We start from the raw sequence: 26,717 nt of genomic DNA, 5'->3' as shown, positions 1-26,717 counted from the left end.
ATGTAAATCAGGTAGGTAAAATGTAACGTAGTGAAAATTTGGAATAATTTGTTTTGGCACCAATTTGATATAATATATTATTAACTGCAAATACATAATATTAATGCATAATGCATTTTTTTTTAATGTATATGTGCATTTATTCACAAATGTGTAATATCGGAACAAGTGCATTTGTGTTTCTGTTGAAACAAGTTTGTACTATTAATTGTGATAAATGTAGTTTGTCTTTTTTTACCTCTTTTTGCAAACTTTATACCAATGCATTGGAACTTTCGGCTCGAAACATTCAGAAATTGACGCTCGGTCTTAAAGTCCATCCAGTGTCTATTCTATTCTTCTCTTTTGCCTTGACTTTCCATTGTACAGTATTACAGAGGTATCGTGCATATCTTTAGAGGGGGAAACTGTCTTGCAAGAGTCCATCAAATTCCTATTAATTGAGATTCCTTGAAAATATTGATTTCTCAATAAGCAGATGTAAGGGAGAGAGAGAGAGAAATGGCCACGTCCTTGGTGTAAACATAAATACATTTTATTGATTTTTTATCATATAAAGAAGAAGCAGACGAAGATGAGAGGACGAGAAAAAAACAAACAAACCCAGAATGAAACTCTCAAATCGATTTGGAAAGGAAAACACAAAGAAAAGCTCATGAGACATACTGGAGACAAAAGGAGGGAGGAAAATCCTTGCAACCTTCGTTTACAAAAGAAGTAAAACCTTTGAGAACAATTCTTTTTTCTATTTATTTAGTTTTGCTTTCTTCTACAATATCACAGGATCGATGGCACATTCATGCATTCTTCCGAAAAAAAAATGGTTGGAAATTTTCCATCATCATAATGTAATGAGGAAAACACCAATTGCATATTATCGACGTGAGGACACTGCCCTTTTCAGACTGGTTTGGAGCAATAGAAACTATTAAACAATATTTTACCGGTTTAGATATTGTTCCAACTGAAATGATTCTTTCATTTTATTTATTTTTTTTTTGTTTTGTCATAGCGTTTTTATCTCTTTTTTGAGCTAGATTGTCAATTTGCACGTCAGTACTGCCCTTTCGTGATAGCAAACAAACATCAAGGTCCTTAAACTTTCGCATTTCTTTGGCTAATTTTCTTCCAAGTTTGCTATCTATAATATATATAATATATAATAATGATAATAATAATAATAATATCATATATATATATATATATATATATATATATACATATATATGGGGGATGCTTTACATATTTGGCCCCACACATTGTATGGGGGTCAAATACTAATTAGCTATCACTTTGCCGGGACTAATAGGTTTTGATTAGCAAGTTTGAAAAGTAGGATTTGCAAAATATTGCTTATATTATCTGAAAATTTAAGGCCGGTGTTGTGATTGACTGGGACGTATCATCACGTTAATATCCGAAGCTTCCATTACTTGTCGTTGGTACAAGTTGTTGAGATGTTGCGATGTTGAGAGTTGAGGTGCTGAAGGAGGTTGAGGTGATCTCTTCAGCGCCATACGCTGACCAGAAAGGTTGTCGCCCACATATATAAGCCACACCTTGGGACCAAGAGTTGCTGGTTAGAGTGCTGTTTCTTCATTGTGTTTCATAAACATAACTATAATTATTTGCAACTATTGGGAACAAGGGAGACCCATCGACATTCATTTTGTCTCCTGGTAGAATGAGTCTTTCCACCCGAAGGGAGTGGAATTAGGGCACGTACAACACCAGCAGGTCATGGATCTTGAGTGAGACAGTTTGGTCCTGTCTGGAAGAGTGTCGTCGGAGTCAAGTCTCTTAATATTCAATAATAATAATAATAATAATAATAATAATAATAATAATAATAATAATAATAATAATAAAAATAGCAATAATGATGATAATAATAATAATAATAATAATAATAATAATAATAAATTACATGTATGTTTCATTCCATCACTCAGCTGTTTCGAGATCGATCAACAAAACATTGGTCAACGGACCCACGAGGTCAGCGACCACGCTTACCTACACAATGAGCCGATAAAGCATACATGTATCAGCTGATGTTGAAATGCAACAACTACCCCTCTCAACAATGCTCAAAAGATCAATTATCAAGCTCCACCGCCGCGCCGCCGCTCGATCAGCCAAACTGGCGACGTCAAGAGTCAGAACTGACCTGGAACTGGGTCCGTTGGGGGTCACACACCGTTCCGATGACCAGACCCCATCCAGAGTCATGAATTGGGTCAGGGTGACACCATTCCGGGTCTTCATGACCAAATTCCAAGTCATTTTTGACCTGGAACGGTGTGTGACCCCAACGGAACCAGTTCCGGGTCAGTTCTGTCCCGGAATTTTTTAGAGTGTTAATGGACAGTTTTCTCAACGATTGCTACAGAAGAGCCTTAAGCACATTTGAAGGTAAATTACCTACCACATGCATAATCGACCTGTTCTTAACAGGTCAACAGAATAGATCTTCTCACAAAAAGGGCATTCTAAGAATCAAATTATGGAATATAAAATAATACATTGTATTGCGAAATTCTACTTTTATTTCGCGCATACTGGTATAATGGGATCAGAAGAAAATATTAGAAGAACGAAGAGGAAATAAGAGAACTCTTTCGTTTAAAAGTTTTACGGATCTTCAGTTTACAATAATATGATGTCCAAAAGTATTTGGTACACAAGGAATTGAACAAAGAACCTAGATCCGTAAAATCCAGCTAGTCTGAAAATGCAGAATAAAACACACGAGGATGAGTGCAAACAGCGATCTAACAGTGCATCAGGTTAACAAGCATGTTTGTATACGGGTAGCTTACTGAACGAACATTTGATGACTGAAATATTTGTAAACGAACATGCAAGAGGAAGTTAATTTTTACTGAGTAAGTTGAATGCTACGCATGAAAAATATATATACATGTGTGAATATTATATGCAATTCCCAAGGAAACGTGTACACATCATAATCCAGCCTATTCCAACGGCTATGAAATATTATGAAGTTGTCATTTAAAAAAAAAAAAAAAAAAACACCAGCGTTGCCTACGATAACACGATAACATGTGCGCAGGGTTACGGATAGTAGCATTGCGCTGCTAACTTCAGGTGTGAAATCCGACATAATGGTGTATCTTGCAGTGGTTTGAACTCAATTACTTACATTGCTCAAATTTAGCTCTAGCCTGCACATAAAAGAAAAGTTGTACATCATTTCTTCGGAAGGTTTTGAGTCTTGTATTTGAATGCAGTCTTGAGGGTATAAATAGTACCTCAAATATAGATGTTAATTAGATTGACTGATCATAGGTGCGGGCACAATGAAGGGATATCACCACCTTACACGACATTACTGCATCTAGTATGTTGCCTGTAACTTGCCTGTAATTATGTCCATTGCTCAAATTTAGCTCTGGGTTACTCAACAGAAGAGAAGAGAAGTTATACATCCTATCTGGGGGAGATTTTTTAATCTTGTGTGTGGATGCAATCTTGAGGGCATAAAAAAGTACCTTCAAAATAAATGTTATTGGATTTATTGATCGCAGGTGCACAATAATCGGATACCACCATCTTGCACGACATAACCGCTTAAACCGCTTAAAGGGATGGTACAGTATTGGTGGAGATGAGAATTGGGCTTTTAACTTTTTGCGAGATACCAAGAAAACACTTATGAAATAGTACACAGCATACCATTTAAAGAGGAATTCAAAGTTTATTTGATGAAAATCGGGTTTGGAATGACTCAAACATCCAAAAACAAAGTAAGACAAAGCGATCGTAATAAAGTGTGGGTCACACACTTTATTAGAATCGCTCTTTTTTTGGATATCTCAGCCATTTCCAAACCAATTTTCATCAAATAAACGTTCAGTTCCTCATAGAATTACATGCTCTTTCATATTTCATAAGAGGTTTCTCATTATCTCACCAAAAAATGTTAGAAACCTGAAATTAGGTCTCAACCAAAACTGTACGATACCTTTAACTACTTTGCAATGCACGAAGAATAGTGTAACTACATTTCAACGACGCTTGCAAAAAAAAAAAAAGAAAAAAATCGTAAACATAAAGTGACAACACATCTAGAAGATATTCCCCATATACATTATATAATTATCTAAAATCTATACCTGAAGAGTTTTATTGCAAAACGAGCTCCATTCTTGATAACTTGTGATATTTGTGATTAAAGCTGGTGAAAATAATAATGAAATGCAGGATATTTTAATCATAACTTCTAGAATATTCCTTGCTATGTCACATGTGAGGAATTACTAGAAAGGTTTAATTTTGCTCTATCTGATGATGGACTTACTTTGAAATATTTAAAATGGTGCTTAGCTCTTTTTGCGATAAAACTCTTCATATATAAATAAGATATTATAAATACATAGTTTTACGCGACATTACATAATCAGACGCCTAGGCATGAATGCTATCAACAGATCTTGCAGATGTTCCCTCTGTTTTCTCACTGAATAATGCTGCCCTCGCCTTTCCTTTCTTCAAAGAAAATAGCTCTCCTATTGCCGAGCGGAACTCTGGGTAACGTATGGTGTAGATGATCGGGTTTGCGCAGGAGTTCCCAAAGGAAAGAACAACTAATGCCTTCTGTAAGGGGCTAAACAAGTACGAGTCTGGTAGCAATCCTAAGTTAAAGACGAAGTAAAAACACTGCGATGGACCCAAACACACGATGAAAACTAGAATCACAATAAACAGCATCTGTAAGACGCGTTTCCTGGCTGCTAAATGTCTAGCCGCTGGGTTCGATCGGCCCTCCTGATTGCCCACCTTACGGAATACCAGGGACTGGCGGAACAGGACGTGAGCCGTCATTGCCTGCATGGTTAGTGATATCAGGGCAGGTACCAAAAAGTTCATTAGGAACAAATTTGTTCCGATGAGCATCTGGACGTCTTTGGAAAGGATTACTGGAGCGCAGTGATTTGTGGACTTATCAAGTTTTGCGACTTTGAATACGTAAGACGTGATCATGAACCCCAGGATCCAATTCGCTACTATTACGATGACGACCCGCTTCCGAGTTACTAAATTCTTAAAATGGAAAGGATAAGCCACCGCGATGTACCTTTCCACAGCTATGGCCGTTAGGGTGTAAGTGGAGGCTTCAAATGACACCCAAAGAAACATAGAGGAGTGCACAACTTTGCAGTACACCTGTCCAAGAAATGAAGAAGGGACCGTTAGTGCTTGAGGGAGTGGTATCATAAAGACGGACGCAAGCAGATCCGCCGCAGCCAGAGCACCAACCAGCGTGTCTGTGGAACGACTCAGCTCTCTTCGGATGAAAAGGACGATGATCACAAGTAAATTGCCCACAATGCCCAGCATGGCGGTGAACATCTGGAGAATCAACCACCAGGACCACTCTACGGCTTGCCAGGACCATCCAGGCAACGTGTTAACGTTGGGAATGGGGCTGGTATCAGACCAAAGTACGTCAGTGGGAGGCGCCACAGTGTCCTGAAACACCACATTTAAAGACAATTGCTCTTCTACTGATGTCGTCCAACGGTGTCTGCTCCCGAAGCTTTCTCCAGGGCTCCGCGTTGTAACGTCTACTTCAAACATCGTACCATCATACGACTCAGTTTGGATGGTTTTCCAAAATGTACTATCAGTTTCGTTACCGGTTGATTTTGAGGCGTTGTAAATGGTTCGACTGCTTCCCACTCTTTCCAAATACGAAAGCAGCATTACCAGTTGAATACTTGTGAATGTAGCAAACGCGGACAATGTCATGGTCCGTTTTTTCCTGGGAAAACAAACAAACATGGAAGTGAGAAATGTAGAATATTGCTTAATAAAGCTCCTGGTACCAGATCTTTCTTTAAAGAAAGGATGAAATAAAGACTTCAATAAACAGTCATCGTGTCTCCTGCTAAAGATCTACCAGAAGGGAATGATCTCTCCATAGCAAAAGTCAGATGACTGAAGATTTCCTTGGAAATGTGATTTCCGCTACTCAATCATGCTGATAATCATTTCTCTTTTGACATCCCAACGTTCTTTTTGAAACGACATCGCTTCGATTCCGTCATTACATACTTGTCCCTAAACAATGCTAAAATTTGGTTTCCTAAAGCTCTTGGATATCAACAGAGAGTAGTAATCCTATATGGTCAGTGTATGCAGTGGATGTACTAGCGCAAGCGTTGGCAAATTTGACCTATTGTAACGGTCAGTATCGCAGACCAACTTTTTATCCTTTTCGAATCGAGGTATATTGTATACGAAAATTGTGTATGCATATATGTATTTATTCATTTATAAGATAATAATAGACACAATAATAATAATGTTGACAATAACGATAATCATTTGGTAAACCATCACCGAATCATATACTTTGGAGGGAAAATGATGATACTCACTTGTTTACGACTTGTGTTCTGACTATTTATTCCTGCAGGTATCAAGTCGTACCGTGTAAACGTTTCAGTTTCCCGAAAAACTTGATTTTGCAGAACTATGTCTGCGCAAGTAACGCTAAAAATGCCCAACTGTGAGGTTATCAAGTGCTTTAAATGCACATGCGCATGCGCATTGAACGTGGCCAATGGCGGGCAATCAAAGAACCGTTATATCTTGCTGAAATTAGTGCATTCTCAGTTTCAAGAGAGAGAAAGAAAGAGAGAGAGAGAGAGAGAGAGAGAGAGAGGGTGGGGGGGGGGGGGGGAGAGGGAACAGAGGCAAACGAGATGAAACTTAACAGGTTTCCCGTAAAAGCGGCAAATTTGCTTCTGCTTTGTTACATTTCGTGTTGAGTGAGATTTATAAATACAGTGTACCTCTTTCCATATGTTTCTTGGAGGCCATAAGAAATGAGTAAATTCTCTCAGAGAAATAAACACGAATATAACTATGAAATAAATAACTATAGGAACATTATGTACATACACAAAGGTTCCAAATAAAACTACGATATAACTACAATAAGAATAACCATCACAACCATCGAACAATCGACGAACAGTTGGTCGTGTTGGTTGGGCCTTAATTATGATGTTATCATGGCTATGAACATAAACGATCGTATATATATATATATATATATATATATATATATATATGTATATATTTCATTTCATTTCATTTCATTTATTTCATTTCCAACAACATTTTCATACACAAAATAACACAATCATCAATGCAATGTAGTAACAAAGAAAAATACGTGAAGTTGACAATACTACGCATCACAAAAGCAAAGTAAACAATGAAAATTGAATTGAAACTAAAGTTGCAGGAAATGGAGGAGACATGCTAAAAAGCTAAGCTTGTATTTTGCAGTCTCCTCGTGGACAAAAAGACTAAATAACATCAAAAAGCAATCAGCTAGACATAATATATCGGTGTACAACACAACAGACCTATACATATAAACAAACAAACAAACAAACAGACGGACAAGCAAACACAAGCAACCTCTCTTGTAAAGAGAGAGATAGAGAGAAAAAAAAACAAAACACAGTAAAGGAAAAAGAGGAAAAGAGGAAATTATTTTGAAAGAAGAAACAGAAAGAGACAAGAGGACAGGGAAAGGCGAGAAAGGAGAAGAGATGAAGGGTCTATACCGGCACACGCGAGGCACATGATGCGGTGGATCACCGAGGTATATGTACATAATGTAGGAAAGGAATAGATAAAAGAAAAGAGTGAATATAACGAATATAAAAGAGAGCTCAGAATTAAGGCTAATTAAAATATAACTCATTCAACTATATAAGAATTTATGAACAACTTCTTCAGTTTAAATGTGAATGTATATATACACCTCGATCGTGTAAATATATATATACTATACAACTGTACAGAACTAAAGCTACAACACCCGTATGCTTTATTTTATCAACATTAGGCCTAATATTTTTGAAAGAGTAACTGTTGTAAGCCATAAAACCATTTTGTCACCCTGTTATCAACTGTCTTGCTGTTTTGATGCTTATGATGATTTTGCTATCCAGGTTAAGCAAAAACATTGCAATATGATTCATTTTGGCTCAATATTCCATAGTAAAACTTTTGAATAATAATGTATTGGCAGTAGTTTGATGTAATATTCTTAAATTCGAAATGCAAATAGATGTTAATGTATGCATATTTCTATGTATACGTGTATACCCACATTTATGTAGGCCTAAATTATAAGTGTGTGCGTTTTCGTTTCTGTTGAAACACGTTTGCAGGATAAAGTCTGATAAAGATACTACAGTATTAGTTTTACCTCTTCTTGCAAACTGTATACCAATATATAGTACAGCGTCAGCCCAAATATCAAAAGATTAATACTTGGTTAAATGATTGAATAAAAAAAAAAAAAAAATCAATACTCGATTAAAAAAAAAAATCTCTCTGTTCTTCTTTTTGCCTTTTCTTTTTATGTACAGTACAGAAGTACCGTGCATATCAGTGAGGGGAAATGGACTTGAGGGAAACCATGCAAATGCAAGAGGGCGAAAAGGCGTTTTTTAATTTGATTCTCAGTACTATTAAATCGCTTTTAAATACGATTTTTTTTTTTTTAATATTGGTATCATTAAAACGACGGCAGATACATCCTTGGTGAAAAATATGAAGACACTTTATCAATTTTATGTAAGAGGAAGCAAACAGAAAGGCAGGTAGAACGAAAAAAAAAACCAAACCCACCACAAACGAACAATCTCCCGAACGAAACTCTCTAATCGATTTGTAAGGAGATCTACTAAACAGAGAATATGAGACATACAGGAGACAACATTACATGACATAAGGAGAGAGAACCGGGCAACGTTCGTCTTCAACAGAAGTAAAACCTTTGTGATCACATCTTTTCCAATTCACCTACAGTTTTGCTTTCTTCATTTCACCACATCACAAGATCGATGAAAAATTTTAGCTCATACAATATTATATTCGTGCATTTTCCGACATCAGTGGTTGGGAATTTTCCATCATTTGTATTGTAGAGAATATCAGTTGCATCTCGACCAGAGACTGTTCTGCCCTTTTTAATCTTCTTTGGATCGGTTTATCTATTGAAGAATCTATCATCGACTCTAGGGTGAATTGTTGAAGATAATTACTATATTTCGTTTCTTTTTGAGATACACTTATTATTATTATTATCATTTTTTTTTTGAGCGAGGATGTCAGTTCTCGACGTCAATACTGCCCTTTCGTGACCACGAACAATCACGTAATAACTTTATACTTTCGCATTTACAGTACTTTTGTTGGATTTTCAACGTTTGTGTAATTCATTTTAATATATATATATATATATATATATATATATATATATATATATATATATATATATAGTGCGAGAAGGGGTCCCCGACCATGTACAGCACCAGTGTAGCTCCTTCATTATCTATATTCAGTGCGAGAAGAAGAGCATTCGTGGACGTAGCTAGTGATCAACGTGTGTGTTTATTGCCGAGCTTTCGGTCTCGTTCGGACCTTCATCAGGGCTGTCATGATACAAAAATGACTCACTTGTATGGCTACACTCGTAACAATATAAATCTAATTATCGTGAGTCTATAATGACTATGTCATCAATGAATCAGTAGTTATATAACAGCATACAATAATAATATAAGCCAAAGTGTAGTCCGCCATTCGCTGGTTGTGTCATCATCGCAGCTGAGCGCGCGTGATTTCCTCAGGAGTAGGCCTTTAGGGATAATGTCTCTTTCTTTACATTCAAGTAGGTAGTCTTGTTGCGCGTATAAATGGTTGAGTTGCCAGATTCCTCCTTATTGTGTTATAGTGAGCCATTGTCGTATCCTTTTGCGGTGACCTAGATGTTCTGGTCCAGGACGTTGCACTGCCGTCCTCACTGGACTGGATCCACTGGAGTGTGACTCCCGGATACAGGCCGATGACCGTTATCAATACATAGAGTGCGAGATCATCACAGCCCTGATGAAGGTCCGAACGAGACCGAAAGCTCGGCAATAAACATACACGTTGATCACTAGCTACGTCCACGAATGCTTTTCTTCTCGCACTATATATATACAATGTATATACATTCTAGTTGGAAATTTGATTCTTTCAGCCACTTGTAGAGTATGTACAGTGTGTATAATTATAAATTTGTGATGTCACTAGGCCCTACATCGTACCCCGAAGGTCTCGGGTTCGAATCCCGATGGAATCCCATTTTCTTTGCTCAATTTTCCAATAATTAATCAGTTCTGAGAAAGATGGTAGATGTATATTGCTTCAAATCTTTTTGTGGAAAACTGTGTCACAGAACAATTGTAAATTAATGTATATAAACAAAAGATGCATGAGCTGCTGGTTATGTGGCGTCAAACCCTTACACAAGGCAAGTACCAAATTGTGTCTCGCCCATTCGCGTACAAGGAATTAATATATTTTATAACTCCCAGAAGTTAATTGACCTGCTTATGACCTTTGACCTTGTGGTGACCTTCAACACCCCAAGGGACATTTACCATCCAAGTTTGGTCACAAATGGACAAAGGGATCAAAAGTAATGAGCCATAATCAAAACGCGCCATAAAAACTTAACATTGGGCCCTAAAAATTTGTTGACCCCTTTCTGTGACCTTTGACCTTGTGATGACCTTTAACTCCCCAAGGGACATCTACCGTCCAAGTTTGGTCACAAACGGACATAGGGATCAAAAGTTATGAGCCACAATCAAAACGCCCCTAAAAACATAACATTGGGCCCTAAAAGTTTGTTGACCCCTGTCTGTGACCTTTGACCTTGTGATGACCTTCACCTCCCCAAGGGACACCTTCCATTCAAGTTTGGTCACAAACGGACAAAGGGATCAAAAGTTATGAGCCACAAACGAAATGCGCCCTAAAAACTTAACATTGGGGCCCTAAAAGTTCGTTGACCCCTGTCTGTGACCTTTGACCTTGTGGTTACCTTCAACTTCCCAAGAGACATCTACCATCACCCAAGTTTGATTGCCATTGTATCAACATGTGCTGAGTTACATGTGATAAGAGAGTCTTGCAAGTAAACTTTAACGTATGACCTCAAATGACCTTTGACCTTATCATGTGACCTCTTACGGCACCATAACATGAAGGTACCCCCAGTGCATCCATCATCCAAGTTTGATTGCCATTGTAGCAATATGTGTCGAGGTACGTGTGATAAGAGAGTCTTGCAAGTAAACTTTAACGTATGACCTCAAATGACCTTTGACCTTATCCTGTGACCTCCAACGGCACCATAACATGAAAGTACCCCCAGTGCATCTATGAAACAAGTTAGGTTGTAATCCAAGCAACTTATGTGAAGTTATTTGTCAAAAGAGAGTCTTGCAGGTAAACTTTAACATAGAAAAGAGAGTCTTGCACATACTCTTTAATATATGACCTCAAATGACCTTTGACATCATCACATGACCTCCGACAACACCATAACATGAAGATACCCCTAGTGCTTCTATCACCCAAGTGTGGCTGCCATTGCTGTAACAGTTGCCAAGTTATGCATCATAAGAGAGTCTTGCAGGTAAACTTTAACATTTGTGACGGACGACGGACGGACGCCATTTGGATCCCTTAGTCTCGCCTTCACCTCCGGTGGGCGAGACAAAAATGATGTGAAGTCTCCACCGCTATATTACAGTTGTACTTGCAAAATTGGGGATTCAAGAATTGACCACGGTTGCATACACTAGGCGACTCTGATGGTGTAGACAAGAAGAACGCTCCGCATCGTTCATCAACACAATCATGAGTAGACCAATTCCCAGCTCCAGAGAACATGGAAGACCAAAGGGGGGGGGGGGGGTCCATCTATCTTATCCCCCTCCCATCCCATTCTGAAATACGTTTCGTGGCCCCTGCCTATCATAACTTGCTAGCATCAGTATTGTATATTGCCGTTCGTAGGTCAACATGAATGGGACCAACAGAAAATCTCAAATCCGATAATGAAATGAGGTTCATTAGTTCAAAAACTGAAACCACTTTTGGTGAACAAGACGGTGAAATAATTCCAAATCAAAGGAAATACAGTACAGCATCAAATTTTGCGTATAGTCTACAGCCGTGCTTCTCAACCTTTTTCAACCCGAGGCCCACATTGGCTCCTTTTTTTAATATTTTTTTTAGAGACCCAGTTAGACCAAATACTATCATTATCATTATCATTATTATTCTTAAGATTTTATACAAATATTTAGCTGACATCAAGGCCCACCGGTTCAGAAGAGAAAGGACGAAGCACGTGCATATTTTCGGGCAAAACATATTTCGCTACAAGCAGTGGCGTTTATTGGTTCCACATTCAGAAGGATGCCTATGCTTATCTCAGTGAAGCCATTCAATTTCCTTCTCCTCTTCATCACCATCAGGATGCTCAGTGCATGACATTAAAGTTTTTCCAAGAGGCTACCCAAGGGCCAAAATACTTATTCAGTATTCAAATTACCGTACCCCATTTCATATTTGGATTAAAAAAACCTGGTTTGTTTTCGTATCAACGATGGAAAGGCAAATTTTGCTGCAAGTCTTGCATGCAAGTTAGTGATTGATGGGCCTACAGGTATGATCAGTTACTTTGACATTCCGCACCAAACTAGTAATTACATAATCAAATTGCTTCAACCGTAAATTCTCTCCTGGTTGAAAACTGCTCATTAATAAACCATCATTGTAACTACACCTAGTTTGATTGTATGCTTTCAAGAACGGTCAGAAACAGCAGACGACACAGTGCATGTCAAGGAGCATAAAAAACAAACACACACCAATCACACACACAGACAAGAGGCAGACGTTCAGTATTGAGTGTACTTGCATACAACATATAGACTCGCGGGCAAAAGTCTCCACAGCAAAGAATTGCGCATCTCATTTTTCATCTTGTGCAAAATCCTGTATTGTCGCACTTGTGAGTAGTCACCAATTGTACATTATTTTATATGTAAAATTGTACTTCATTTTCTTCTTGGAATGCATTGCTAAAACCTAAAAGCTATCATATTTTTGCTTCCAGTTTAAAGTCCACTGTCATCATATCATGGTACAATAAATGAAAAATGTGTATGTTCACGTATTCATGTCAGCGTCAACCAAAACGCATTTACAGACCTTTCGCACTGTGACACCATTTTACCATGTCAATTTTAGATTCTATATGATAGAGTTTTCATCTAAACCAAATGTACAAGGAAAAAAAAGAAAGTTATGGAAATATGAATAGTTGTTACAAAACAGTGATACTAGTAAGATCCCAATATGTTATCCAGAAAAGATAATAATGTTGTTGCCTTTACGTTTTCTGTTGCCTGCCAAAAAATCTCTCCTATTTCTTTATTTCGCATGAATAAAGAAAAGAAATACAATGTAAAGTGACATGCTCAACTTGCATACAAGGTCTAACATGTCAAAAATGACTCAGGAAATAGACAAGAGCAAAGAGAGGAAAAATATCATCATTTCTTGAACAAAATCACTTTGTGATTGAAGTATATTTATTGGTCTGGTTACCAATTCTTCACCCCTACTATACCCACAACATCTCCACAGCCGACTTCTTTCATTTGCAGCAAGTGTAGCAGAGACTGCCCTTCGAGAATTGGCCTGTTCAATCATTGCAGGAAATGCCCGAGCAAAAAATAAACTGGTGTTCTTACGCACAGTGTATACCACTGTCTCACGAGACGGATGGATGCCAACAGCAACAACACAGGGGCACATGACAAATTTATCTGATATCCCCATACAAAACACCATGGCCCGAATTCACGAAGGTGGTACCAATGAAACCATGGTTTAAACCATGGACAAAAACCATGGAGCGCCAAGTGTCGCACGAAATATTTCGTTACGAAATTGGTCATTTCGTCGACAAAATTTCGTTTCGTTAACGAAATTATCATTTCGTGGACGAAATGTTCATTTAGTTACAAAATGTCGTCATTTTGTTACAAAATAATCATTTCATCGACGAAATTACTGATTTCGTAATGAAATATTCCATGTGACACTTGGCGCTACATGGTTTTTGTCCATGGTTTAAACCATGGTTTCATTTGTACCACCTTCGTGAATTCGGGCCAAGGTGTCATCTAGGTCAGTCAGGTGTAGAGTTGAAGGAAACAAATGATACTAAGGTGATTGAGACAAGATCAGGGGTATTAGGAGCACACACTAATCTCATGTAAATTAAGTACCAATGCAGCAAATTTAACATGATGTTCAGTGAAACATTAAAGGGATAGTAGAGTATTGGTGGAGATGAGAATTGGGCTTTTAACTTTTTGTGAGATACCAAGAATACACTTACAAAATAGTACAGAGCATACCATGTTAAGAAGAATTCAAAGTTTATTTGATGAAAATCGAGTTTGGAATGACTGAAACATCCAAAAACAAAGTAAAACAAAGCAATCGTAATAAAGTGTGGGTCCCACACTTTACTAGAATCGCTCTGTTTTGGATATCCCAGCCATTTCAAAACCAATTTTCATCAAATAAACGTTGAATTCCTCATGAAATGACACGCTCTTTCATATTTCATAAGAGGTTTCTCGTTATCTCACCAAAAAATTTTAGTAACCTGAAATTAGGTCTCAACCAAAACTATACAATCCCTTTAAATTAAAGGACAAGTTCACCTTCATTAACAGAAGGATTGAGAGAATGTAGCAATATTAGTAGAACACATCATTGAAAGTTTGAGGAAAATCGGACAATCCGTTCAAAAGTTATGAATTTTTGAAGTTTTTGAGCAGTCACCGCTGGATGAGTAGACTACTGCAGTGTATGATGTCACATGCGTACAACAATATATGGAAAATATAGAGAATTTCACAAAATTTCATCTTTTGAAAAAAGTACACTTTCCCTTGACTCGTTACAGACATATGTTATGGGTGATATTATTCCCATTGCCTTTAGAAAGAGGCAAGTCAAGTGCTCTTTTATTATGCGAAAAAAGTGAAAATATGTTGAATTTTCTTTACATTTTCTTTATACTGTTGTACTCATATGACATCACGAGCCTTAGTAGTCTCTTCATCCAGCGGTTCCAACACAAACATTTTAAAAATTCATAACTTTTGCATCGATTGTCCAATTTTCCTCAAACTTTCACTTATATGTTCTACTAATATTGCTGCATTCTCTCAATCCTTATGTTTACGAAGGTGAACTTGTCCTTTAAGGTGTCATGAAAACCAAACCAAAATGATGTGGCAATATCTTCCCCACTCCTACCCCTTTTATCTGTTAATGTTTGAACACTACCTCTTTCATCTGTTAATGTTTGAACAATATCTTGCACAATGCCCAACCCCTGCTTTTATGCCTCCTCATTTCCATGTTTGGAAACCAAAGGCTTCCCCTTAAAAATGTGAGTAAAACCACAATTACAAATGGTAAACTCAACATACGGTGAATCTTTTGCCTGTTAAACATTAACCCTCTGGAAATCATAGCTGTGAAAAGCCATTAACATCTTTACAGCATAGACGCTAGTGGCTACTGACAAGATTAATTGATTACCGGCATCCATATCCATCATAAGCAAGTATCATTCTGAACATCAAGGTGTGGTGACCTGGTACTCCATGCTGTCAGCCAATCAGTTCAGACTTTCCAGCTTTTGGTTGCTATTCTCAGGATTTTTGTCAGTCTTGCCTGCTGATATTATCTATCATAAATTAGACAGGATAGCAAATAATAGCTGACAGTCTGGAGGAAAGGCTAACCAGTAGCTGATGGCTGTCCTCCTAGGAAAAGGGATGCCTGCTCTAGTCTCTTTTCAGTCCTCAGATGTGGGTAGTCTGTGATGCTTCATACACTAATATGAGTCCCTTTTTTGTTGGGGTCCATGTAGACTTTGATGGGTGGGAGAGGTTTGATCTTCCGCCCCGCCCAGCCTCCTTTCCTCTTCCAAAGTCCACTGCTGGGCCGACGCCCAAACCATCTGCTTCGCCCAGCCTTGCCTGCCAAGAAGAATGACGGATGCAAACATGATAATTACTCAATATTGACATTGCCAAGCTACCAGTACTATCAGTGTGGCATGTCATCATCCACAGAGTTTAAGATTTCAGTTTTTACTTACCATCTGATAAGAATGGCATTGTGCATTCTTATTCTGATCAATATAATATACACTTTAGTAAAATTCAATACTTATTCATTTATTCATCTTTTAGTATTGCAGGTATTTTAGTTAAATCTTTGTCAGGAAGGCAGTGGAGATGATCTTGATCTATTTTTATGGGTTGAACGGTGAAGAGACTTCTTGGTGTCAGCAGTTGTTTTTTTCATTTATACCCTCAATTTACAAGTTTAACATCAGCTCTAATTTGTACACCTATAGGATTGCACCACCATGTGCAAACTTCAGTGTCATACTATGACAATCAAAGGACCGGCTGCGAGTGTGACAGATTACCTTTCAAAATTGACCTATGCATCTGAGATACAGAACTGGTCATACAAAAGGTCATTGGGACCACTACCATGTTTTATTACCTTAGGCATGTACTATTTTCTTACTACAATAGCCAAACACGTGTGTAATGCAAAACCATAATTATCTTGGGGGTAATGACCCTCTTGAGTACTTTTTGTAAATTCATCTTTGACCAAATAATGTGGACAAGACCAAAAGGATTGTGTTCACCCAACCTTGGGAAGTCTACACTACTTTTTTGAACCCCCATCCTACAATGACATAATGTTTCTGGCAATAATCCCCTCATGCGTACTCATAATCTGAGCTGCTAGCATTGTGAATGGTCCTACGTAGCCACAACAAATCAGGGACACAAAAGAGGCATGTGGACACACATGGTGTATAGCACGCATGTGAGAAATATAGTGACCTTGACTGAGCTTATTTATAAAAGCTGTAAAACACAGCCACGTTTTCTCACAAGAATGATATTGTTTTAATCCAGTCATGTCCACATAGTAATTTTCTTTTTCGTCTTTCTAACCATACAGAACTCATAACATCTGCATCCACAATGAGCTGAAAAGGCACATAGAAAAGTGCATATACTATATATTTCATTATATCAGATCTCTTATACCAAGCATCTGCTAAAAATGATATCATAATCAAACCTGTCTATAGCGGCCACCCAAGCGAGACAAAAAATGGCCATTATAGACAGGTGGTCGCTACAGACGGGTTCTTTAACATGCTTTTTCTGTCGGAGTAAATTGTTTGTGGTGGCCGTATATGGCAGGTGACCAATATAGATAGGTGGTTGCTAAGACAAGTTTGACTGTAACTGCTTGGAGGACACATCCTCCCTGTGCCCTACAGGGTTGAAGAGGACAGATTCTCACCGATGAACATCCTGTTGTGCTGGTCCCCGGACACCCTGCCCACCGTGGCCATGCATCTTTCGCTAACGCTGATCTGCAGCTTGGACGGCAGCTGCAGAATCACCTGGCCCCCAACCTTGCGAAGGATCTGGGCCGATGTGCCGCCAGCACGGACTCTCTCGGCCCCCTTTCCTGGGAAGAGCTCGACGCAGTGGACCAAGGAGCCGATGGCCAGTGCCCCCAGGGGATACGCGTCTCCCTCGTTGGCGACAACTGCATCAGACGAGGATAGCAAGGGTTGAGGACGTATTCATTGGGTTTCAGAGACGCCACTGACACAAGCTCTTAAATCACAGATTACTTCTTTTTGCTGTTCTCTTTTTTGCCTTTTCTGTTTTGAGTGCAGCTCTACTATCTCACGGTCTCAGACCCTACTCAGGTTAACTGAAATACTAACACATTCAAACTTGCAAAGAGTAACAAGTCAATCATAAAGTCATATTTGTAAAATCACATATCTGGAACTTCCCATCAGACAAGTTACGAAATGTTCACTGCATTTAGAAAAAAAAAATCATATTATTCCATAGTACATGTATCCTCAGCATCACACAATAAACCTGGCTCTCTTTATCTTCAACAAGACTTCATGATATGTAACAACCTTATTGCACTGATGTAAATGAAAAAGAAAAAAAAAAAGAGACTTCAAGTTCTACTATAAATCATATGCAGTAACAGAAGGTCAGAAATGTCTTCGCTTTACTGCTCAACATGAACATGTTATCACATTTGTAAGAGATGGCATTCAAGATAATCAGTCTCCCCTAGTGTTATTTCTTCATGCACACATAATCATCTCTCCCTCTCTGTATGTCTTACTGTGTCTGTCTGTCACTCTCTCTCTTTGTCCATTTGTCTGTCTCGTTGTGTCTGGCCTGGCAATCTATTCATTCATATCTCTGCATCTTTCTCTCTTATCTCTCCTTCTGACATGGTCTAAAAGAAGAAATGTACTACATGCATTACAGATAGGAACCCAGTACAAAAAACATATCAAAGCACATTTATGACGCACCAGTCATTCTTCCGATGTGCGCTGATGTTTTGATGATGTCTCCGGGCTCCATGTTTGCCGTGGCGAGTATGTACCGCTTCCGGTTGCCCCCAGCAACCAGCGCTATGTCTGCAGTCCGATTCGGGTCGTACAGGATGCTGAGAACCTTCTCCTCCATCGGAGGCCCCTCCGTGGGGCCCACACGGTGAAAGTCGATCATGCGGTAGCGTCGTTTTGCCCCACCGCCACGCCTGCCACCCGTAACTCTTCCTACAGTGCAGAAATAGAGTGGAAACATGAACTACTCAGGCGGCTTTTTCACCATGTACAGAACACAAACACAGAACATTGTCTCAGGTTGTTCAGGGCTGCACACTAACCCATTTTTCCTACTGGTCTGACCTGTTTGTCAGACCAGTAGGTACCCCGTTTTATGTGTCTTTTACTGACTATGTTCCTGAAAAAGTTACTGGTCTGACAGTGATTTCCACTGGTCCCGGACCGTCAGACCACTGCCAGTGTGCAGCATTGGGTTGACTATTGACAAATGACGTGATAATCGCGAGATCATGCAGCTCAATTCTTGGTTCAAGTGTACACAACGGCAAACACATACATGCATTTAAATGTCCTCAAATCGAGTTATCCCATTTGCACTGTAAGTGCTTTACACTCATCCTTCCCCCTACTTTTTCAAAGTCCAGTATGCAAGACAACGGGACAGCACTGCCATCGCTTGGAATATTAATTAAAGCCTCAGTACAATTGTGTTGAACAAATTCACTTCATCAAAAGTTTCTTTTTTTTTGCTTAAAATGTAACGCAAACACTATCCTCATTTATTATTCATAATACTATTATTACCATTATTGCAAGTTTTGCAAGTTATGTCCTTGATTGTGTGAATTTATAAGAAAATTATTGCAAGTTGTATCCTTAACTGCATGAATTCCCAGGATTAAGAATTACTGTCAGTTTCCTGATAGATTTTTGTATGCACAAGTTCAAACATTATTCTCAGCGTGTATGTGTCATTGCTGCAATTACTGTCGTGTCAGTAATAGCATGCTACAAAGTACTTACCCAGAGGAGGAGAATTGTGACCGGCGACAACGGTTTCAGGCAAAAGTCGGGAATTTTGAAAATTAATTTTTTCACTGAATCACATTGCCCATTTCCTAAGCTTTGCATTGATATAAAACACTTGTATTCTTCGGCACCATAAGTGGGCATAGAAAGAGAAATAAAATGCACTTTTTAAGTTGTTAGCCTGACAAAATTGCGAGAAAACGGGCTTTGAAGATTCACCTCTTTCTCAAAGACAATGTCCAAGAGGCGATGCGAGGGGAGAATCACCCATCCGTACGATGGTGCCAATCGATGTTAAGCTCCGCCTCTAGCAACCACATCGCCTTCTGATTGGCTCACTGAGAGAGTCAAATTTCCCGGGCACCGTCCTCGGAGCTCAGCGTATGGAGCCGAAAAACAATGCGTTTCGCTCGGGTTTGTTTACAGAACATCTTTCAAGATGGCGAATACGATAATTGCACGTACAGCTGTATGGTGTACATGTACATGTGTATTTGGTGCACGCATTACGCAATGGCATCCACAAGCCATGACCGTGTGCATGTAACAGGAGCGGTGGCGAATCCACACAGTTACAAATCACGTTTTCATGTAGTTGATTTGTCTATATCATTGGCGACCCTTTTGAAGGCAGAAAATTGGTAGTGCTGGCGAGGGTCACGCTTCCTGTTTGTTTTGCTTTTACAAGACATGCATATGTTGCTTAGTTCGGTGGTGCTAATCAAATTAAAACAAATAAGCAAACACGACTCTTTAGTTTGGTGCGATCTTGACGTGTAATATTTGAATATAATTAGTCACATGTGACAGCTCCTTTCCTCTCATCTACCTTCCATTGAGTCAGTATGCTGTCATAATTTTTACTACATGTACAAGTGGACAAATTTGAGAATATCTAGTTTTCTTTTCACACGGTTATGTCATGCTACATGATTTTTGTTTCACTTCCGTTGTCGAACATTGCGGTATATGAACGTATAACGAGCGTATATGAACCACTATATAGCAAGAACAATGGAGCATGTAATCGTGCACGCGTGGGCAAAGCATTCCCCAAACGCTGCAACTGGTGTCCCCGAAAGCCGAATTATGTAAATGTATGCGACGCACCAGCCAATCGCATGCGAAACCCTGCGCCGTAGCAACACTGGGGATATTGGCGCGGCGTTCGAAAGAAGCTCAAAACTGATGAGTGCTATCCAACATAGGGTGCTTAAAATTCCATTTTCGATAGGAAAAACTTAGTCTAATGCTATGAAATTTAGTGTAGATGTAGAAAACATACCAAAGATTCGATTTCTGCAAAAAACCTAAATCGACAAAAATAGTGGTCAAAATCTTTGTACCCCGCCTAGGAGGGAATTTGCTCTTGCGACTTTTGCCTGAAACCGTTGTCGCGGGTCACAATTGGCCTGATTCTACACACATCATAAAATGTCTTCTATTTTTTTCAGTACATGCATTGTTTAGCATGAAGAGAAAAACCCCCCACAAATTTCCTGTTATCCTTTGACTTCTCAAAGGCTTCTCTCCTGATATTACATGGCACAACATGTGATTATATTGTATGTTAATCTTTACATCATACTATCATACTAACAGAAACTAAGAATGGAATAGAATTATCATCATGTGGTGAAGAACAAAGAATCTCTGAAGAGTAACAAACCAGTATGATTTCTATTGGTAATCCTTTTCTTGCCGAGAGGTCTGATAGTGTACTCTGGAGTGTTCTTCCACGGTCTAAATCTTTCTAGTGGAAGACTGGTGTGCAGCTCCCTGTGCAATGGTCTGTCCACAATGCTTGGAGTCTTCAGAGACAGGGCTCTGATGGACAAATTCTGCAGGAGGGATTTCTGGGGTAATAGCGAAGAGCTGGAGGGGAGGAGACTGGCATGTGAGGCGCAGAGGGTGCTGGCTTGGCCCCGGGCGCTGCCCAGTAGGGCCAGACCCTTGAATGCCTTGCACAGCCTTGTCAGAGTCGCTGCAGAGGTCATTGTGTATTTGTGACAGAGCACTGCTAAGCCCAAATGTTATGTGACTGACTGTCCCAAGCACTGCAGCCTCAGCTACTCGACCAAGGAAGTTCTTTGTGGATGATACATCTGTGGTGGGAGAGAAACAGGTTGGACAATTATTTAATGCCAGTTTGCATCTAGATGGCAAGTAGACCACTTTCTAATGTAATGGTATTTAACATACCTGTACTAACCAAATGTGTTCGCATATATGAAATTTGAGTTCTTTTTCGAGCTGTTTTTAAAACCTACAATTTTCTACACACATAGGAGCTTGTCAGACAAGTTTTTTTTTTTTTTTTTTTTTTCCAAATTTCTCTGTAGTGTTGGTCCCTGCAGTGACTTTTTTTTTTTTTTTTTTTTAGTTTGTTAATGTCTAGTATAATAAGGCAAGTATTATACCCATGGCCATACATTGTCGCCTAATTTTGGGCATAAAATATCTTACTGCAGAACTTGTTTTCTTGTGCCTGTGGTGCATGGTGTGGTAACTACATGTAACTACACACCACTACCCTGTTGCTGCACAGAAATGCTGTGCTTTGCATGGCATCTGGTTGAGCTACAAGTTGACTTGTGTAGTATGGTACTCTATTTACACCTGGTTGTACCTGCCGTGACAGTGTGACAAAATAGCATTCATGTTACTGTAGACATTAGTACTTAAGCTGTCTGTAGATGTACAATTGTAGATCTACATGTTTTTAGTAATCACTGAGCAGAGGCTGAGTGAAACTAACAATTGTGACAGAGTAAAGTCCACCACCCCTGGCATAGTCCTGGTAGCAGGACTGTCCAGCTGGGTTCTAGATCCCAATTATTCCCATAACTTTAGAAAACATAAGACAATCCAGAAGTTACTAAAATAAAGTTTCTAACGTTAGGCCCATGTTTTAATTACTGGTATGTATTTTCTGGTCAATCTGGACAGCCTTTAACATTTAGTTTTATGGGGATTATTTTGACTGGTGGGTAATTTGTATTGCGATTTGGGCAAGAGTTCCTTTTGAGACAGCCACCCAAAAGTGAGTGCGTGCATCCGTGCGCATCGCAAGCAAAGTTAGGCTAGGTAGAGTTGTATAGATCTGCACTTATTTAGTACTAGTGTGGTTGGGGTGGCTGTCTCAAAAGGAAGTCTTTCCGCGATTTGTACTCGACCACAGGGCTGTGCAGCTGTGCTTGTTTACAAGTTTACAGACTCTAAATTTACTCAAGACCTAGTTTGTATAAAGACGGATGTCGCGGATGTATTTTTTTCATCCATATTCTGATCCAGACCTAGTAGATGAGTAGGAGTGAGATCTAGATCTAGAATCTAGGGTAGTCCAATTCTATCAACGTCTAGTCTAGATCTAAACTGTAAACATGGTAAACATTGTCACTGCAGTGATCATAAAATACAAATTACAATCTAGAATCTACATTATCTAGATTCTAGTCAGTACAGTATGCAGTAAATTTACCAGTAGTCTCGTTAGAGTCTCTAGATAACCTATAGAAACTAGGCACAGCCCGACCAGACGCAGCACACAGCCCAGATGTTTGCTTTATATCTTAGCGTTGTTTTGTTTTTCTAATTTCATGTACATTTGTGATAAAGTTCGCATTAAATACTCCCGATTAATCACGAGCACCGATCGAGCCCCTCTCGTGTATTGGAGTGGCCTAGGCAGGTGGACAGCCAATCACGGCCCGTCCTCCCCTTGCCGAGACGTCTGCTCAAGGTACCGAGCCGGGCTGGCCAGAAAATATGATCGTCGATTGGGCAACTCGAACCGAGGCCAGTGAGGGAGATTTATTTGATTTGATATGATATATTAATTTTGAATTATTTGCAATAAAATGAAAATAATATAGGGTAAAATTTGGAAATTTAAAGAAATTTTAAGAATAGACTCTAGATCTAGAAAGGTATGGCGTAAATATTCCTCGAGGAATGATAAACGCCAAATAAATTGGGCATACTCGTGAAATAGGCCCCACCACTGCGTGTCCGTACTAATACGATGGCGGCTTGCCTGTTTATACTCGTGAATTCAGCCCCACCGTGTGGCGTTCATCGGTAGGTAAGCACGGCGGTGGGGCTTCCTTCCACCATTGTCCACAGTATAATACTCGTGAATGCGGCCCCACCAAACGGCGTTTACGCGAGATTGATACAGCGGTGGGGCCGATTTCCACAGCATAGCATCTTTCGTCCTCCCTTTCTACCGTTTTTTGCTATCATAGATTCAAATAACAACAAGAAGAAGAAGCAGTGAAAAGCACGGCGACACTTTTGTACGGCGACAGGGTTCATACATGTACTATTTTACATTTAGTTTTACTTAGGTAGGGCCTAACCTAACCCTACGAAAACCGAAAATGGATAACAGACATAAATTAAAACGTATAAGCCTACACAGATATACATGTATGGGACAACACAGTTGCACTCGTGTACTGTACTGTGCACCTGTGTGGTGTCCACGAGTCAAAAAAACAGGAGACTCGGAGAGCTATCGTAACACCAAATCGAACTTTTGCCTGTCTTTACCAAAGCGCTAAACATTCTTCTAGACACGAAGACAGAAATTCAACTGAAAAACTCACACACGTGCACACTTCTGACAAATTCTGAGCAGACTTAGGCCTACCTGAGAGATGCGTCTACGCACGACTGGCACGGCACGGTTACGGACGGCGGCGCCGCGCTGCCGGTGGGATAAACTGGCTACTATCAATATGCGGTACGTTGGGGGGGGGGGGGGGGGGGGGGGGGGGGGGGGGGTAGGGGGATGGAGGGCACCCGGCTCCATAAATAATCATGGTGCCTCTTGTGAACATATCAAAACCTTAGTCCTTACATGCATGCATAGACGTGTAGGATTTATTTACGCACTTGCGAGAATAGGGTAGCAAACAAAAGTAAAAAACAAACAAACAAACAAACAAACAACCTAAAAAACAAAACAGACCAAAACTGCAACCCACTGGTGTCATTGATGTGAACTTGTTGATTTTCAATTTTAACTCAATTCAGAAGAAGCAATATTCTGTGATCAAGTTGGCTCTACTAGAATTGTAAATGAGAGCAAATGAACCAAATATGTAACATTTAAAATGAAAAATATATATATATTTTCATTTTTTAATTCAAATTTTGAATGGAAAGGATAGAATGAAAGTTGTAGTACCACTAGAAGGAAAAAAAAATCATCATAAAATATACAGCACATATTTAGATACCGGGTATTCTTTTGGCCACATAAGTGATGATTCAAGGTATTGGTATGAAATGCAAATACAAGTCCACAAGTAGTAGCATTACATATACCTTGTATATACTTATCGTTTCTATCATTGCCCAAGTGAAAGCTTTGCTGGTCTCTGGCTTATTTACTCTTTCTGGAGTGGCATAAAACTTTCAAGGTAAAGATATTTTTTCTTGGAAAGACTGCAATACAAAACAACATACCACACGACATCCTTTAGAATTCTCTTTTAGTTGGTTTATTTCCAATAAAAATACAGTCGTATCACAATGGCCATACAGAAGTTGTGGAGTCGTATAAACAAGCTAGAAAGTGGATAAAAATTGACCTAAAAATTAATGAATGTCTGTGGTGAAATTTAAAGACATGAGTCTCAAAACAATCATAACGAATGAGATGCATAACGCTTAGCCAGACAGTGTTTAGCATGAACTCTGATGCAACCTTTACCTGGGTCAATGTGAAAGGTTACATGCAGTGTTCATACAGATAATGGTATGGTCTCTATGTTGAGATTTTTACTTCCTTTTTCAAATGATACTTTCGTCTCAATCCATGTAGTCTTGAACCACTGAAACACTTGTGCAAAGTGATTGATAGCACACATCCCAGGATAGTGTGAAAAATTTATACCAACTCTACGAGAAGACATTGGTTCTGTACTCCAGATTAAGTGTCAAGGCAAAATTGAGCAATAAAACAAGTTGTGATTTCAGAGCTAATAAGTACTATTTTACTTCTTTTTCTTTTCTTTTTTTTTTTTTTTGGGGGGGGGGGGCAAACTTATAAGAGATAGCCCAATATTGGCACAATATACTCAGTCAGTATGATAAAGCACACAGAAATTCAAAAATATTTAATTCCACTAGGCTATGATGCTCTTAATCCTCACACATGTAACAGTGCAAAGATCAAATAATTATAACAAAAACCTGCCAGATAAAAGGAGATTCCTAGTTTGTAATAGACTTTATGAGAAAAAATTTTCAACTATGAATGCATATAATATACAATGTATTGGTAGAAAAAAAAAGATGTTCTCAACAGAAATTTCTGAGAGAGAAAGCTCTTACCTCAGGAATGCTGCCCTTGGATGACACAGGCTTTGAGGTCACAGGTCAGATGTCAAGCAAAGGGCAATTCCTCACTTCTCATTGTATGTTGTGTGTGTGCGTGTGTGTGTGTGTGTGTGTGTGTGTGTGTGTGTGTGTGTGTGTGTGTGTGTGTGTGTGTGCGTGTGTGTTTTCAAAGCATAAAACTGTCTGAAACAACAGGTTGGAAGGGATTATCAAATAACCCCTTAAAGGGATCTTGCAGACTCAGGGTAATCAATTTTACACTGCACAGAGCACATTGAATAAGACTTTAGATCTTTCTAGGGTAGATATACAATCTTTTGCCTTCCTACTAGCGAATTATTATGGTTTGAGAGAGGTCCTTTATTGTGACATGTAGACGTTTAAAAAAAACAAAAAATCTGTAAGATGCAATATATCCATGCATGCAATCATGAAACACTTCCACTGTCAACTGGTTGTATTACATGTACAATGTACCTGTATCTACTGTACTTGTTTTATCCTCCAGATACAAAACGAAGTACACTACATTGTAGGAATAAGAAAAATATTGCAATTCACATGAATGCTTTATGTGTCCATGGATGTAGATATAATTTCACAAGCTCTTTCATTAGCAATATGCTCATCTTCAAAAACTTGACCTTCCTATGACTTACGGTATCAGTTATGGCCCATTCCAATGCAAGATTGCCTCAGTCCAACAGTAGGGCAGTAACTGACACATTGGGGATCAGGGGGGTTAAATAATCTTTTCTCATTGACAGTTGGTTTCCATATATTTGGGTCAAACGGCAAAGAAAGTGTTTTAGCCAATGTATCGATCAGTGGGAAAGAAAAGCATTCCTTTTGATCTTTGTCAGGCATGAACAGTACGAGGGGATGCCTCCCTTAAAAAAGC

General features: G+C 39.0%; 2 protein-coding genes across 3 annotated transcripts; both read right to left on the bottom strand.

Annotated features, from left to right (window-relative positions):
• Positions 1–4,431: 4,431 nt before the first annotated feature.
• On the bottom strand, positions 4,432–5,604 carry LOC140244823 (allatostatin-A receptor-like). Its single transcript, XM_072324437.1, has one exon. The coding sequence runs from the start codon at positions 5,602–5,604 to the stop codon at positions 4,432–4,434; it is 1,173 nt and encodes a 390-aa protein (XP_072180538.1).
• An 8,429-nt stretch (positions 5,605–14,033) lies between these two features.
• Positions 14,034–24,153, bottom strand: LOC140244143 (large ribosomal subunit protein uL2m-like). Of its 2 annotated transcripts, XM_072323772.1 has the most exons (5): positions 24,120–24,153; positions 21,135–21,570; positions 18,398–18,646; positions 17,341–17,592; positions 14,034–15,977 (listed from the first exon to the last, which is right to left on the bottom strand). In XM_072323772.1, exons 2-5 carry the CDS (start codon positions 21,460–21,462, stop codon positions 15,826–15,828), a joined length of 981 nt encoding a protein of 326 aa, XP_072179873.1. In that variant the 5' UTR covers positions 21,463–21,570; positions 24,120–24,153; the 3' UTR covers positions 14,034–15,825. The 2 variants fall into 2 exon arrangements, with proteins under 2 accessions (XP_072179873.1, XP_072179874.1); XM_072323773.1 differs by lacking the exon at positions 24,120–24,153 and having other exon boundaries at positions 21,135–21,785.
• Positions 24,154–26,717: the final 2,564 nt, after the last annotated feature.

This window comes from Diadema setosum, chromosome 21, assembly GCF_964275005.1.
Source record: "Diadema setosum chromosome 21, eeDiaSeto1, whole genome shotgun sequence".
Taxonomy (NCBI): Eukaryota; Metazoa; Echinodermata; class Echinoidea; order Diadematoida; family Diadematidae; genus Diadema; species Diadema setosum.
The sequence above is the reverse complement of the archived record's forward strand: the minus strand, read 5'-3'. Positions and strand labels throughout refer to the sequence as shown.